General features: G+C 37.6%; 1 protein-coding gene across 1 annotated transcript; it reads left to right on the forward strand.

Annotated features, from left to right (window-relative positions):
- The first annotated feature begins 4,037 nt into the window (after positions 1-4,037).
- Positions 4,038-12,309, forward strand: LOC133644591 (zona pellucida sperm-binding protein 4-like). Its single transcript, XM_062039215.1, has 8 exons — positions 4,038-4,269; positions 4,328-4,512; positions 4,581-4,678; positions 7,384-7,541; positions 7,612-7,804; positions 7,876-8,062; positions 10,899-10,974; positions 12,215-12,309. Exons 1-8 carry the CDS (start codon positions 4,038-4,040, stop codon positions 12,307-12,309), a joined length of 1,224 nt encoding a protein of 407 aa, XP_061895199.1.
- The last annotated feature ends 727 nt before the right edge of the window (positions 12,310-13,036 follow it).

Here is a 13,036-nt window from a genome sequence, read left to right on the forward strand (position 1 = left end):
GGATTGCATTGTTGTGGTGTTGTTGTGTATTGTTTTGTTGATTGATTAATAAATTCTTTAAAAAAAATAAATAAATAAAAAAGAAAAGAATGTGTGGCGGGCCGGTAAACAATTAGCTGCGGGCCGCAAATGGCCCCCGGGCCGCACTTTGGACACCCCTGTATTAGATATATCAGATTGTAGATGTTTTTTGTTTTTTTTACCCTTCACGTTCATATTTCGCTGTGTTTGTTGCATTTTTGTTGCATTTGGCTTGATTGTAAAACATGTGGATAGAGAGGGGGTGTGACGTTAGCATTGTGTCGCAAAATGACAACTGTTAAGATGGAAGGAAGAAAAATCTCTGCCTCTTTGTCCATCCTAACAATAGTTAGCATGGAAGTACTAACATCCGTTCGAACCACTGTTGCTGTGCTGGTAGAAATCGCTTTTCTTTGCATCTTATCAGCTGTCGTTTTGCACCATGATACAGCCCAATCATTCTTATTGGGGGATGCGCTTACCCATAAAAAAGAGCTACCCAATGCTACTGAGCATGTGCACGCTTGAGCATCAGCACTTAAGTTTTTTCTCAAACCAATAACAATCCAAATGAACTACTTTGTGTAAACTTACCTCGTGTGGACTTTGTCACTCTCGCTATAAGTAAATAATTGTTTTTAAATCATATTTATTTTATTGTGTCTTCTGACCAGTAAGCAGGTAGACCAGTGGTTCTTAACCTTGTTGGAGGTACCGAACCCCACCAGTTTCATATGCGCAATCACCGAACCATTCTTTAGTGAAAAATAAAAATAAACATTTCAAACTCAAGACAAAGTTATATGTTTTTGGTAACACTTTAGTATGGGGAACATATTCTAAGTAACAAATACTTAATTTAGAGTTATTTGGTTAGGGTTAGGGTTAGAGGGTTAGGGCCAGGGTTAGAGGGTTAGGGTTATAATAAGGCAGTGGTTCTTAACCTGGGTTCGATCGAACCCTAGGGGTTCGGTGAGTCGGGCTCAGGGGTTTGGCGGAGGTCAAGACACACCCGACTCATCGTGTAAATACAAACTTCTCCCTATCGGCGTATTACGGATACGGCAACAGCTGACTGGTTTGCAGGTGTGTAATTTGTTGTGAGTTTATGCACTGTGTTGGTTTTGTTGTTTGAACAAGGTGATGTTCATGCGCGGTTCATTTTATGCACCAGTAAAAAACATGGTAACACTTTAGTATGGGGAACATATTCACCATCAATTAGTTGCTTATTAACATGCAAATTAGTAACATATTGGCTCTTAACTAGTCATTATTAAGTTCTTATTAATGCCTTTTTCGGCATGGCCTTATTATAACCCTAACCCTCTAACCCTGGCCCTAACCCTAACCAAATAACTCTAAATTAAGTCTTTGTTACTTAGAATATGTTCCCCATACTAAAGTGTTACCAAAAACATATAACTTTGTCTTGAATTTGAAAAATGTTTTTGTATTTTTCACTAAAGAAGGGTTCGGTGAATGCGCATATGAAACTGGTGGGGTTCGGTACCTCCAACAAGGTTAAGAACCATGCCGAATAAGGTATTTATTATGTGTGACCTGGTAGCCTTTTATAGCAGTGGTTCTTAACCTTGTTGGAGGTACCGAACCCCACCAGTCTCATATGCGCATTCACCGAACCCTTCTTTAGTGAAAAATAAAATGTTGTTTTTTTTCCAAATTCAAGACAAAGTCATATGTTTTTGGTAACACTTTAGTATGGGGAACATATTCTAAGTAACAAAGACTTAATTTAGAGTTATTTGGTGAGGTTAGGTTTAGGGTTAGAGGGTTAGGGCCAGGGTTAGAGGGTTAGGGTTCAAATAAGGCCATGCCGAATAAGGCATTAATAAGTACTTAATAATGACTAGTTAAGAGCCAATATTTTACTAATTTGCATGTTAATAAGCAACTAATTAATGGTGAATATGTTTCCCATACTAAAGTGTTACCATGTTTTTTTACTGGTGCACAAAATGAACCGTGCATGAACATCACCTTGTTCAAACAACAAAACCAACACAGTGCATAAACTCACAACAAATTACACACCTGCAAATCAGCCTGGCTTCTTCTGTTGCCGTATCCGTAATACGCCGATAGGGAGAAGTTTTTATTTACACGATGAGTCGGGTGTGTTTTGACCTCCGCCGAACCCCTGAGCCTGACTCACCGAACCCCTAGGATTCGATCGAAGCCTGGTTAAGAACCACTGATGTAGACACTTACAGCATGAGGAAGTTCACATTGACGCTATAATGGTAGCCTACATTTTCATTTTTATTACCGCTGTTTAAACAGTAATAGCAACTACTGGTAGCTATTGTTGACGAAGCAGCTCATTTCGACGGAACAGCGGCACCAAGCGTTCAAACCAGATCTGTCCAATCTAAAAGTCTGTGAGCATGAACTAATTTTGCTCGAATTAAAGGCGAAACGTCTTCTAAGACAATCTTAATAGTCAAATTCCATTTGATACAACTCCCTGAGAAGACATTATCAATTTCAACCATAACTATAAAACAGTGGTTCTTAACCTGGGTTGATCGAACCCTAAGGGTTCGGTGAGTCGGGCTCAGGGGTTCGGCGGAGGTCAAAACACACCCGAGTCATCGTGTAAAAAAAAATTCTCCCTATCGGCGTATTACGGATACGGCAACAGCAGAAGTTTGTTGTGAGTTTATGCACTGTGTTGGTTTTGTTGTTTGAACAAGATGATGTTCATGCACGGTTCATGTTGTGCACCAGTAAAAAAACATGGTAACACTTTAGTATGGGGAACATATTCACCATTAATTAGTTGCTTATTAACATGCAAATTAGTAACATATTGGCTCTTAACTACCGTAGTCATTATTAAGTACTTATTAATGCCTTATTCGGCATTGCCTTATTATAACCCTAACCCTTTAACCCTGGCCCTAACCCCCTAACCCTAACCCTAACCTCACCAAATAACTCTAAATTAAGAATATTTTCCCCATACTAAAGTGTTACCAAAAACATATAACTTTGTCTTGAATTTGGAAATAAAACAACATTTTATTTTTCACTAAAGAAGGGTTCGGTGAATGCGCATATGAGACTGGTGGGGTTCGGTACCTCCAACAAGGTTAAGAACCACTGCTATAAAAGGCTACCAGGTCACACTAAAACTCAGCACAAACACTTCCCAGTTCCCTCTCTACTACTTGTTGTTTAAGAGGTGAGTCATTTTGTTTCATTTGATTTGGTCATACATTGGTTAAACTTCTATTTGTATTTGTATGATAGTAAAGAATGCTCAAATGATAACCTAAAACATTGCCTGCGCAGTTGGTAAGGGTTTTATTGATGATAACAGTTTGAGCCTGCAACAAGATACATTACTTCCTATGAGACATTATTTCGTTAAAATATAGAAGTCACAGAACAGATTAGGTTTGACATTAAAAGTTCAAAGTAGGCCACTTGTGTTTGTTTATGAATGATACTTTAACTATTTCAAACCCGGCAACTCGAACCCTCAATACTGCCAATTAAACCCGACCCGTGCACATGAGTTGTTATTCCATTGAACGTTTGGCAAAAGGTAGCCCATCAGGCTTCATTGTGCTGTACATTTCTGTCAAAGGCACAATGCACCTGAGTGAAGATTGGACAATGTGTTTATTTTGTCAAGACCTGGATAGAAGACAGCATGACCGCCACAGCGGTGGGTCATCCAGACCTTGTGAAGGTTTTCATAGTGTCACTGCTCAAACAAGTTGGGATTATATTCATATGAGACCCAGGTTGACATTGAGCGCCAATTCCAATTCATGTCTACCAACAAGGCTGTGATTTTTCAAACAAGATCTTTAATGTTGTCTGGATACATCCCAACCTGTATCTCCAGCATTTAACTTGCTCTTGAGTGGTCAGTGTGCGTAGGGAAAAAAATATGTCAACATGACCCATGCCTGCCAGATAAAAGTCAGGGTGTAGTGGCTACGTTTTCTTACAGCGGGAGTGTTCACTGTGAATCCCTGGCAATGAAGTTGATCTGTCTGCAAACGCTCTCCCTGCTCATGGGCTGTCTGTCCGGAGCTCAAAAGTCCACTGATCAAAGGCCTATGATGCAAACCAACCACAAAAATCCGACAGAACTTTGTGAGGTGGAAGCCCGTCACAAGATAGCGTGCGGCTCTGCAAGCATCTCCCCTTCTGATTGTCACAACATTGACTGCTGCCATGATGGCCACATGTGCTACTATAGAAAATGTGGTAGGTACATGATCTTGCTTACTGTATGTAGTCAAGTCAATAAAATTGCTCTCTTCAGTCACTCTTCAGTGCACCAAGGACGGCCAGATGATAGTGGTGGTGGCCAGAGAAGTCACCCTGCCAAATATCGACCTAGAGTCCATCTCGTTCAATGAAAACGGGCTAGGATGCAGCACAGTTGACACCACTTCAGCTTTTGCCATCTACCAGTTCCCCGTCACTGCCTGTGGCACTGTCGTGACGGTGAGGCAGATTTGATCTATTACTTTCATTCGGAAAAAACTTGTAATGCTGCAAACCTTCTGTAGGAGGAGGCTCATGATGTGGTTATATATGAGAACCGGATGTCGGCCTCCTATGAAGTTGCTGTTGGACTGCGGGGAGCGATTACCAGGGACAGCCAATATCAGTATGTGGGTCTTTTATTACTATACTTATTAGACCAGTGGTTCTTAACCTTGTTGGAGGTACCGAACCCCACCAGTTCCATATGCGCATTCACAGAACCCTTCTTTAGTGGAAAATAAAATGTTTTTTTTTCAAATTCAAGAGAAAGTTATATGTTTTTGGTAGCACTTTAGTATGGGGAACATATTCTAAGTAACAAAGACTTAATTTAGAGTTTTTTGGACACTAGGGGAACATATTCTAAGTAACAAAGACTTAATTTAGAGTTTTTTGGACACTAGGGGAACATATTCTAAGTAACAAAGACTTAATTTAGAGTTTTTTGGACACTAGGGGAACATATTCTAAGTAACAAAGACTTAATTTAGAGTTTTTTGGACACTAGGAGAACATATTCTAAGTAACAAAGACTTAATTTAGAGTTATTTGGTTAGGGTTAGGGCCAGAGTTAGAGGGCTAGGGTTATAATAAGGCCATGCCGAATAAGGCATTAATAAGTACTTAATAATGACTAGTTAAGAGCCAATATGTTACTAATTTACATGTTAATAAGCAACTAATTAATGGTGAATATGTTCCCCATACTAAAATGAACCATGCATGAACATCATCTTGTTCAAACAACAAAACCAACACAGTGCATGAACTCACAACAAGTTACACACCTGCAAATCAGTGTGACTTCTGCTGTTGCCGTATCCGCAATACACCGATAGGGAGAAGTTTTTATTTACACGAGGATTCGGGTGTGTCTTGATCTCCGCCGAACCCCTGAGCCCGACTCACCGAACCCCTAGGGTTCGATCGAACCCAGGTTAAGAACCACTGTATTAGACACTGCTTTAGGTGGGTATTTGATTAACCATGGAGAAGATTACAAATAACGTATAATATTCAACTGCTACAAATATAAAGGAAAGTGTTTTCATGCAACAAAAAGCAAAACTGATTCCTTAAACAGCAAACTAGTTGAATTCACAGCACTTCTGCTGTTGCAGCCTCCATTTTCCCTTAGTTCTTATCCATCAACCAATCTTTTATCGTTCCAAATCCTGGATACTACATAAAAATTCAACGTCATGAGACATAGACGGTCAGGATAAGTAAGGGCAATTTATTTATATGGCACATTTCACAAAAGCCACAAAAGTGGTTTACATATTTGGTCTCAAATACTCAGAAAGCACTGAAAATATTATGCTAGAAATCAGGAAAATATAAGAAAAGTAGTCGGAAAAATATAAGCCATAGGTTAAAAAGGTCGTTTTAGCTTTATCTTCAATGACATGCTAAAGTTCATAGTGTCTACATCAGTGGTTCTTAACCTTGTTGGAGGTACCGAACCCCACCAGTTTCATATGCGCATTCTCCGAACCCTTCTTTAGTGAAAAATAAAATGTTTTTCTTTTTCAAATTCAAGACAAAGTTATATGTTTTTGGTAACACTTTAGTATGGGGAACTTATTCTAAGTAACAAAGACTAAATTTAGAGTTATTTGGACACTAGGGGAACATATTCTAAGTAACAAAGACTTAATTTAGAGTTATTTGGACACTAGGGGAACATATTCTAAGTAACAAAGACTTAATTTAGAGTTTTTTGGACACTCAGGGAACATATTGTAAGTAACAAAGACTTAATTTAGAGTTATTTGGACACTAGGGGAACATATTCTAAGTAACAAAGACTAAATTTAGAGTTATTTGGACACTAGTGGAACATATTCTAAGTAACAAAGACTTAATTTAGAGTTATTTGGACACTAGGGGAACATATTCTAAGTAATAAAGACTTAATTTAGAGTTATTTGGACACTAGGGGAACATATTCTAAACAACAAAGACTAAATTTAGAGTTATTTGGATACTAGGGGAACATATTCTAAGTAATAAAGACTTCATTTAGAGTTATTTGGTGCTTGTTAAGGTCAGGGTTGGAGGGTTAGGGTTATAATAAGGCCATGCCGAATAAGGCATTAAGTACTTAATAATGACTAGTTAAGAGCCAATATGTTACTAATTTGCATGTTAACAAACAACTAATTAATGGTGAATATGTTCCCCATACTAAAGTGTTACCATGTTTTTTTTACTGGTGCATAAAATGAAGCGTGCATGAACATCACCTTGTTCAAACAACAAAACCAACACAGTGCATAAACTCACAACAAATGACACACCTGCAAACCAGTCAGCTGTTGCCGTATCCGTAATACGCCGTTAGGGAGAAGTTTGTATTTACACGATGAGTCGGGTGTGTTTTGACCTCCCCCGAACCCCTGAGGCCGACTCACCGAACCCCTCGGGTTCGATCGAACCCAGGTTAAGAACCACTGGTCTATGGATATTGTCTTTCATCCAGGTCATTGTATTCTCAGGATCAATCCATCGCAACTGGTTTGTCTTAGAAGATGTTTTGCCTTCTCATCCAAGTAGGCTTCATCAGTTCATGTTGCTATCGACTGAATAAAGTTCATAGTGTTATTTTTTTAAGTCAAATGCTGGTACACATGCATAATTTAATGACCTCTATGGAAAAGCGTTATTTAGCAAAAATGATATTGCAAACAAAGGGATAGGTGGTTCAATTATGATTACCATTTGTACCTTGCAACCTTGTATTGGATTTCAGGTGTGCCCTAATGTGGCCAGCGAGCATGTACTGTATATTCTAAGAAAAACATGAATTATCCTGGTTCCTCGAAGGGTGCTTTTGCAGTGTAAATATGTGGGCTTGTCCACTGAAGCTCTGGTCGTTGAGGTGGACCAGCTTCCTCAACCGAATCCAGCTGCAGCTCCTGGGCCCTTAAATGTGGAGCTCCGGCTGGGCAGTGGAGTGTGCACAACCAAGGGTTGCGTTGAAGGTGAGCGTAAAGGTGTTAGTCCGCATTGGAAATGACTTTGATTTAAGCGTTGACATTTTTCCGTACACAGAGGACGTGGCCTACAATTCTTTCTATGAGGACAGTGACTACCCGCTTGTAAAGGTGCTCAGAGAGCCGGTGTATGTTGAGGTCAGAATGCTGGCAAGGACTGACCCCAACCTGATGTTGACTCTTGGGCGATGCTGGGCCACTGCTGCCCCCCAGCCTCATAGTGTGCCTCAGTGGGACTTGCTGATTGATGGGTAAGAGTATGTTAAAATCCTCACCTGATTTTGTAGGTTTACTGTATGATCTCTTATCTCTCTGCGATCAGATGCCCTTACGTGAATGACAATTACCAGACCACTCAGGTTCCAGTTGGCCCCTCTTCAGGCCTCACGTACCCCACCCACCATAGGAGGTTTATCTTCAAGATGTTCCATTTCTTGTCCACTGTGGTAAACTATTCTGGCAAGGGCGGAGTCAAAGATCCTGAGGTTATTAATCCTCTCAAGCGAAAGGTGGGTGATGCAAAAATGGGGATATATAATAGCTTTTCACAGACATTGTATCTTAATTCATCTCCCGGCACCACCGTTTCACCCTAAGGGGCATGTGATCTCACTAGTAACTTAACCCTGTAATACCCCTTGTTGTAAAATTACAACGTTACCTTTAACCATCCTAAAAAACAATCTGTTATATATTTTTTTATTTTTTTACAACATTTACATAGTCATTGGGTCCTATTGTTCAGTCTCACAAGGCTATTGGATCGTACATTGGTTTATAAGTCACGCCTTCTGGCCATGAACTCACACAACCTCTCAAGGTTTCCTTCGAACAAAATCTATTTGTTTCATTGGACTGGATTCATCAGATTCAAGTAATGAAAATGTCTTTTATATATTTTTTTGGTTGTTATTACAATGTCTAGAGCATGTATATATGTAGTTATTGTGGAACAGATGCATCAAATTTCATTTAGAGCTTGTTATATAATTGTTGCAATTATAAAAGAGGGGGGGAAAAGCGTTTTTTAAGAGTTTTATCTTGTTTTGTATTTTTTATATTTGTAATAAATGACGTCATAAAAATATAACTAATATGTGATTATTATTAATGGTATATACCGTTATGGGGCTAAGTAAGCAATCAACCCTGCCAATGAACCCTTAGTTGTTCAGACAACATGAGTACAATATTACAACATTTCTCTAAAAACATACATAAACATATATTTTTTTTAACTCTTCAATTTCTGCATCAAATGCCTCCTACAACAACATCTGAAAGGTCAAATTTTTTTTTTTTTAGGTTTTTCTATATTTGGGTCTTACAGGGTTAAGTAAGTACATTGTATTCATAATGCGCTTTTCACAGATAAAATTCCAAAGCGCTGTATAAAACAAAGGTGAAGTAAAACAACAATTCAATTAAAACAGGGGCAACATCATAAAAATGATTTAAAAAAGTGGATTAAAAATGTTAATTAAAAGGTGCTTTAACTAAAAGCTTTACTGAAAAGAGAAGTCTTCAAATCTTTCTTAAAAGTGTCAACACAGTCAAGATCACAGGGTTGTTCCAAAGTCTGGGAGCTATAGCCTGTATGGCCAGGTCTTCACAGGTTTTAGAATGTGTTTTTTGGGATCCTTAGAACACCCTGGCCTAAAGACTGGAGGCTGCGCCCTGAAGAGTAGGGGCATAACAAGTCAGTGATGTACTGAGGGGCCCCACCATGCAACTGAAGAGTAGGGGCATAACAAGTCAGGGGCCCCACAAGGTAACGCACGGAAAGTCAGGACTAAAATCTTCAACTCATTATTTGAGTTTGAGTTTGAGTTTATTTCGAACATGCAAGCATATAACATGATACATCACAATTTCCAGTTTCTCTTTTCAACATGTTCGAAAAGGAGTAGGAAGAAGCAGAGCTTATTTAATCCTACCCCTTTTCCTTTACATAACAGTTGCTAAAACTTTTGTTCACTTCCTGTTCTCAATTTATTCACAGTATACTCCATAAGTAATCACAATAATGTTTCTATACTTGACTTGGGTGATCTATATATACAACTGATGAATATGTTTTTGCTTTTTTCCTGACATATTTCAATGGTTATACATTCTAAGATTATCGAATTTGACAGGAAGCCAATGAAGACTGGATAAATACGGGCTGTTCTGGGTGCACCTGTCAAAAGTCTGGCAGCTGCATTTTGTACCGTCTGAAGTCTCTTTAGCGTTGACTTGTTGAAAAGAGCGAAGAGAGAATTGCAATAGTCAAAACCAGATGAAATGAACGTGTGAATGATCATTTCCAGATCCAATTTTGACAGCAAATTTCTCACTTTAGAAATATTTCTGAGGTGATAAAAACAGTTTTTGGTCAGTTGACGGCAGTGACCCTCCAAATGACCCTCTAAGAGGCTATAATTACTTTTTTTAATGACTGATACCACCAGGTATCGCACAAGACATTTTTATCACGACACGCACTGCCCACAAAGACAGATGTGGCATCAATAAAGCTCAGTGTTTCCCACACATTCATTTATTTGTGGCGGCCCGCCACGAAAAAATTACGTCCGCCACAAATACAATTATTTATTTATTTTTGTCCTGTCCAGCTTCTCAGGCAAATCATATAGTTGATGTAGATGCCCATATAGGCTGTTCAGATTTACTTTACAAAAGAGAAGTGTAGGATACTTCTCTTGTTGCCTTATTTGTATTTGACCACTACTGTTTTCTGTTTATTTGTTACTGACTGTGGCAGGACACCTCTGCCTCTGTTTCACTTTATGTTGCTGGTAAATAATATGGTTGTAGTAGTAGGCTAAAGTTAAATTATTTAGTATGCACTAATTAAAGGGGCAGAGCTTTAAGAGACATTTTAGCTTTTATATTTTATAAGATATATTTTTTGTAAGAACCACAATTAATAAATATATTTCAGTGAATAACTTATTGTTCAAATCTGTATATAAATATGTACATAAAGTGTTGTAATTATATTGTAAAAAAGATGGATGGATGGACGTTTAAAACAAAACTGTTATTATTAATTAGTAAGTATACATTTTTTGAGCCTTTTTAGAGAAAATCATATCATTGTAGTAAATTATGCAAATTACTCGATGATGTCATGGTGACCACGCCCATAGCCACGCCCCCACCGCCACAGGTATCTTGGCAGTTTATGGGAAACACTGAAGCTGATTTACAGTTGCATCTAAACCAAATGTGTTGTGTATTCATAGTTATTACTTTCCTAAAACGCATTTGTGCAAATAAACGACTCTTCTGCTACTGTGCAGGAGTAAAAAAAAACAACATATTTTTACTCCCCTCCAGGTGTACATCCACTGCTACGCATCTGTGTGTCAGCCGTCAGCCGAAAACACCTGTCATCCCAGGTGCTTCCGGACGCGTAAGTGCAAATCATTTAGAACAGGGGTCACCAACGCGGTGCCCGCGGGCACCAGGTAGCCCGTAAGGACCAGATGAGTAGCCCGCTGGCCTGTTCTAAAAATAGCTCAAATAGCAGCACTTACCAGTGAGCTGCCTCTATTTTTTAAATTGCATTTATTTACTAGCAAGCTGGTCTCGCTTTGCCCGACATTTTTAATTCTAAGAGAGACAAAACTCAAATAGAATTAAAAAATCCAAGAAAATATTTTAAAGACTTGGTCTTCACTTGTTTAAATAAATTCTTTTTTTTTTTTATCTTTGCTTCTTATAACTTTCAGAAAGGCAATTTTAGAGAAAAAATACAACCTTAAAAATTATTTTAGGATTTTTAAACACATATACCTTTTTACCTTTTAAATTCCTTCCTCTTCTTTCCTGACAATTTAAATCAATGTTCAAGTAAAAAAAAAAAATTTTTGTGTAAAGAATAATAAATACATTTTAATTTAATTCTTCATTTTAGCTTCTGTTTTTTCGACGAAGAATATTTGTGAAATATTTCTTCAAACTTATTATGATTAAAATTCAAAAAAATTATTCTGGCACATCTAGAAAATCTGTAGAATCAAATTAAAATCTGATTTCAAAGTCTTTTGAATTTCTTTTAAAATTTTTGTTCTGGAAAATCTAGAAGAAATAATGATTTGTCTTTGTTAGAAATATAGCTTGGTCCAATTTGTTATACATTCTAACAAAGTGTAGATTGGATTTTAACCTATTTAAAACATGTCATCAAAATTCTAAAATTAATCTTAATCAGGAAAAATTACTAATGATGTTCCATAAATTCTTTTTTTAAGTTTTTCTCTTCTTTTTTTCGTTTGAATTTTGAATTTTAAAGAGTCGAAATTGAAGATGAACTATGTTTCAAAATTTAATTGTAATTTTTTTCGTGTTTTCTCCTCTTTTAAACCATTCAATTAAGTTTAAATATCATTAATTATTAATAATAACAAAGAGTTAAAGGTAAATTGAGCAAATTGGCTATTTCTGGCAATTTATTTAAGTGTGTATCAAACTGGTAGCCCTTCGCATTAATCAGTACCCAAGAAGTAGCTCTTGGTTTCAAAAAGGTTGGTGACGCCTGATTTAGAATATACACAAGTTCAGATATGATATATGATGTGTTATGTATTTGTGGACCTCAAAACTAACGGTGAAGGTGACACGCAATTACATGCGTCTTGTTTCCTACACAGTCAGGGACCTCGGCAGCGCCACTTTCCAAAAGACCAATGAGCAGGACAGCGCTTTGGTTACCAGTTTGGAGATTCAGTATGTTGACAGGAACTGAAGTGTGGCGTCGCATAACAACAAATATTTGCTCCTTGTTTGAAATAAACATCAATGTTACCAAAGGTGTTGTCATGAAGTTGATTTGTATTAAAAAAGTTACACACAGGGAGAATGCTGATGTGAAAACGTATCAGACTGGCATGATTTCATGTATCTGTTTACCTCCATTTGGTCTTCATCATGCCAAAGCCCTTTTTTTGGCACAAGATGCACAAATCTGTAAAAGAATAATACAGGTTTCCCATTCAGTCAACAGCTTTGCTAATGGTGAGACACTTTCATATGATCCATCAATACACATATCCAAGACAAACACACTTTATCAACGCAACATTTGCTAGTTTGGGCATTTTTTTGGTCAGTTAATAGAATATTGGGTATAATCAGTTGTAGAAGTAATGGGCAGCACGGCAAACTATTTTGGCAGAGATGTTCATAGTTGCCTTGAAAAACGAATTGTCCCATTTCTAGAGACCAATGTACCTGTTCTACAAACCCCGTTTCCATATGAGTTGGGAAATTGTGTTAGATGTAAATATAAACATAGTACAATGATTTGCAAATCATTTTCAACCCATATTCAATTGAATGCACTACAAAGACAAGATATTTGATGTTCAAACTCATAAACTTTGTTTTTTTTTTTGCAAATAATAATTAACTTAGAATTTCATGGCTGCAACACGTGCCAAAGTAGTTGGGAAAGGGCATGTTCACCACTGTGT

The sequence above is a fragment of the Entelurus aequoreus genome, linkage group LG03 (assembly GCF_033978785.1).
Source record: "Entelurus aequoreus isolate RoL-2023_Sb linkage group LG03, RoL_Eaeq_v1.1, whole genome shotgun sequence".
Lineage (NCBI taxonomy): Eukaryota > Metazoa > Chordata > Actinopteri > Syngnathiformes > Syngnathidae > Entelurus > Entelurus aequoreus.

Excerpts from the sequence above, each read along its gene's own strand:
- LOC133644591 (XM_062039215.1), top strand. The coding sequence starts at position 4,038 with ATGAAGTTGATCTGTCTGCAAACGCTCTCCCTGCTCATGGGCTGTCTG. Across the intron at positions 4,513-4,580 it reads CCTGTGGCACTGTCGTGACG|GAGGCTCATGATGTGGTTAT; the intron begins GTGAGGCAGATT and ends CTTCTGTAGGAG. Across the intron at positions 10,975-12,214 it reads TCCCAGGTGCTTCCGGACGC|TCAGGGACCTCGGCAGCGCC; the intron begins GTAAGTGCAAAT and ends TTTCCTACACAG.